This window comes from Penaeus monodon, chromosome 32 (genome assembly GCF_015228065.2).
Source record: "Penaeus monodon isolate SGIC_2016 chromosome 32, NSTDA_Pmon_1, whole genome shotgun sequence".
NCBI classification, from domain to species: Eukaryota; Metazoa; Arthropoda; class Malacostraca; order Decapoda; family Penaeidae; genus Penaeus; species Penaeus monodon.
This window is the reverse complement of record NC_051417.1, coordinates 13,668,526-13,671,995: the sequence shown is the minus strand read 5'-3', so window position 1 is coordinate 13,671,995 and position 3,470 is coordinate 13,668,526. Positions and strand designations below refer to the sequence as shown.

The 3,470-nt window shown below is 49.9% G+C and overlaps 1 protein-coding gene across 2 annotated transcripts; it reads left to right on the top strand.

The window, feature by feature from the left end:
• Positions 1 to 158: 158 nt before the first annotated feature.
• Positions 159 to 3,445, top strand: LOC119593505 (tyramine/octopamine receptor-like). Of its 2 annotated transcripts, XR_005230550.1 has the most exons (3): positions 159 to 700; positions 1,380 to 2,803; positions 2,844 to 3,445. XR_005230550.1 is itself a non-coding variant. In XM_037942457.1 (2 exons), exon 2 carries the CDS (start codon positions 1,503 to 1,505, stop codon positions 2,703 to 2,705), a length of 1,203 nt encoding a protein of 400 aa, XP_037798385.1. In that variant the 5' UTR covers positions 159 to 700; positions 1,380 to 1,502; the 3' UTR covers positions 2,706 to 3,445. The 2 variants fall into 2 exon arrangements, 1 of the variants encoding a protein (XP_037798385.1); XM_037942457.1 differs by having other exon boundaries at positions 1,380 to 3,445.
• The last annotated feature ends 25 nt before the right edge of the window (positions 3,446 to 3,470 follow it).

Here is a 3,470-nt window from a genome sequence, read left to right as displayed (position 1 = left end):
GCGACCATGTGCAATTTCCATCCGATATTGAGATGCAACGCTCGTCATGTAAAACTTGTACAGCTAGATCGTAAATCTGGGAAAAAAAACAAAACTTTCGAGCGGAAATCCTCCAGATAAGCAGCCAACAACGAGTCTCCAGGCGGCCACCTGGTTCGAGATAATGGTCGTTCGAGTTGCAGGGACTAAGCCGCCCAGTCTAGCTTTCCCGTGGACTCGAGGCTGAAATGTAGCTCGTGTGTGGGTGTGGAGACTGAGAGTCCTTTTTTTTGAGACAGAGGGAGAAGGAGGAATTCTATAACGTTCTTGTGAATTGAAAGAGTTTTTTTGTTTATTGTTAAGAATAGTGCATCGTGTTCGTTTGCTGTATTCGTCTGGGGTGACATATGCCGGGAAATCTGTATTGTTGTTTTTGTTTTTTTTTCTATATGTAAAACAGTAAATAGATCCATGAATGGTGACCGTACAGAACAGAGAGTGATTCCTTATTGTTGTAAAGGAAAGTCACCGATGTTGATTACAGGCTGTGAGAATAACGAATATGAACAATTTGACTCGGTGAGACTAACGCTCCACTGTTCTTCAAAGGACTTGGCGGATACAATACGTTCGGGATAACACTGTAATCTGTTATTTTATCCCAGTTATCACGTACTGAAAGAAATGAGTGGAAAATGTGACGATTTCTCTATACTGACGTGTAAGTGTTATAGTGTGGTTTATATTTTTGGTGGATATTAATGAGTATACAGAAAACACATGAGAATAAGTACAGACTGTACCGCTATTCGTGGAATTGCTTTGATAGTAATCTTAGATTAAAAAAAAGAGAGAGAGAGAGAAAAAAAACATTGTTACATTTGAGTATAGGTTGTTTGCATGCTCTCTTGAAGCCATTCATTATTTGTATTGTTTGTGGTTGTTTTCCACTTCCAAGAAAAACATATAATACAGATGATAAATGATTGTAAAGAAGGGTATCCAAACAACCTATACTCAAACCTAATATTGTTATTTTTTATTATCTCTGTTTTTTCCAATCTCCATGGCAAATGATACTAGAAAGGGCAATTCAGTGTTATGCGAAACCGTCTCAAAGAAAAATATAAAGTTGCAATGCAAAAGCCTTTATTGGTATTGACAGTGTGCAAGAAGTATATTAATGTTAGATTCAAGTAAGAAAATTTGAAAGCAAAACAAACAGACAAACAGAATTAGAAGTACTTCTTAATTTCGTAACAAAACGGCATATATAACTTTTATATTCGTATTATTTCTCAACTGAATTGGATTATTTGTCTCTTAGGATATTGTTGCTGAATGCAAATCACAAGTTGATTAAAATGAAGTGAATAAACATTGCAGTTTTCTCTTCCCAGGCAGAGTTCTGTGAGACACCCGTACCTGAGCGCCAGCATAGGATGAGGATATAAGCTCAGAGGTTCAAGTCAGCGGCCTCGTGAGGAGCCCAGAGTCGGCTAGGGTCAGCGCTTGGCAGCAGGATGACGGTGCCAAGTCAGCCCGAGAACCACAGTTACCCCGCCCTGCCCGACTCGGCCTTCGACATGTCCAGGTCGGGGGGAAGCTTCGTGCTAGCCGACCTGGAGATCGAGATGCCGGTGTGGGAGTTCGTCCTCACGGTGGTCTGCCTCAGTACCATCACCGTCTTCACCGTTTTCGGGAACGCCCTCGTCATCGTGTCCGTGTTCACGTATCGGCCGTTGAGGATCGTGCAGAACTTCTTCATCGCGTCGCTGGCCGTGGCCGACCTGACGGTGGCCGTGTTCGTGCTGCCTTTCGGCGCCGTCTACACCATCCTCGGGAAGTGGATCTTCGGCCTCCACCTCTGCAGGTTCTGGCTCACCATCGACATCCTGTGCTGCACGGCCTCCATCCTCAACCTGTGCGCCATCGCTCTCGACCGCTACTGGGCCATCAGCGACGCCATCAACTACGCGCAGAAGCGAACCCGGAGGCGCGTGCTGGCCATGATCGGCCTGGTGTGGGCCATCAGCGTGGCCATCTGCCTGCCGCCGCTGTTCGGCTGGAACGACTGGCCCGAGGTCTTCACGCGCGACACGCCCTGCACGCCCACCAAGCAAAAGGGTTACGTCATCTTCTCCTCCGTCGGCTCCTTCTACTGCCCGCTGCTCATCATGGCCGTCCTCAACGTCAAGATCTTCCGCTCCATCCGCAGCAGGCTCCGAAAGCGCGTCTCCAGGCACAGCCAAGTGCTCGGCCTCGGAAACATCCGGTTTTCGCGGATAGACAACATCTCGACGTATGTGGCGCCGCCCGCGACCCGCCCCGCCCGCGCCCTCAGCGGGACCTACGCGGGGCGCCCGGACGACGACGCGCAGCACGTCGGCGGCGCCAAGGGAAACGCCCCCACGCTCCCCAACGACGACAGCGAGATCCAGCAGGTCATCCGGAGGACGCGGAAGATCTCGCTGTCGAAGGAGCGTCGCGCCGCCCGGACGCTGGGCATCATCATGGGCGCCTTCGTGGTGTGCTGGCTGCCCTTCTTCCTGATGTACGTGGTCCTGGCCTTCTGCCCGACGTGCGCGCCCCCGAGCCCCAAGCTCAGCGCCTTCGTCATCTGGCTCGGCTACGTCAACTCGGCACTCAACCCCGTCATCTACACCTTCTTCAACAAAGACTTCTCGAGAGCCATCGCCAGGATCCTCAGGCGACCCAGCAAGTGAACGGGCGAGCGGGCGAACGTGGGAACGGGCGAACGTGGGAACGGGAGAACGGGCGAACGTGTGAACGTGGGAACTGGAGAATGTGTGAACGGGCGAACGTGTGAACGTGGGAACTGGAGAATGTGTGAACGGTCGAATGTGTGAACGGGCGAACGTGTGAACGTGCAACATCCAACGTGGGAACGGTCGAATGTGTGAACGGGCGAATGGACGAACGTGTGAACGGGAGAACGTGTAAACGGACGAACGTGTGAACGGACGAACGTGTGAACGGGCGAACGGACGAACGTGTGAACGGGCGAACGTGGGAACGGACGAACGTGTGAACGGGCAAACGTGTGAACGGGCGAACCTGGGAACGGGCGAACGGACGAACGTGTGAACATGTGAACGGGCGAATGTGTGAACGGGCGAACGTGTGAACACGTGAACGAGTGAACGTGTCAACGTGAGAACGGATGAACGTGTGAATGGGCGAACGTGTGAACGAGCGTGAAAGGGCGACCAGCTTGTGAGGTGAATCTAACCTTTGCTTCGAATATCCAAATCCTGTGATTATCCGAGCTTACCAGAATTCTGCGTCGGACTGATTACTTATTAAGCAGACTGACGAAGACGCTGAGACTCGAAATATTTTGATTATATTTTGATATTATGATTAAGGTGGTTCTGTGCCGCGCAAGATGACCATTTTTTTCCCATTTAACTTTTTGCTAATAAATAATGATTAAAATACAAAATAAGTGTTTTTATACAGATACCCGA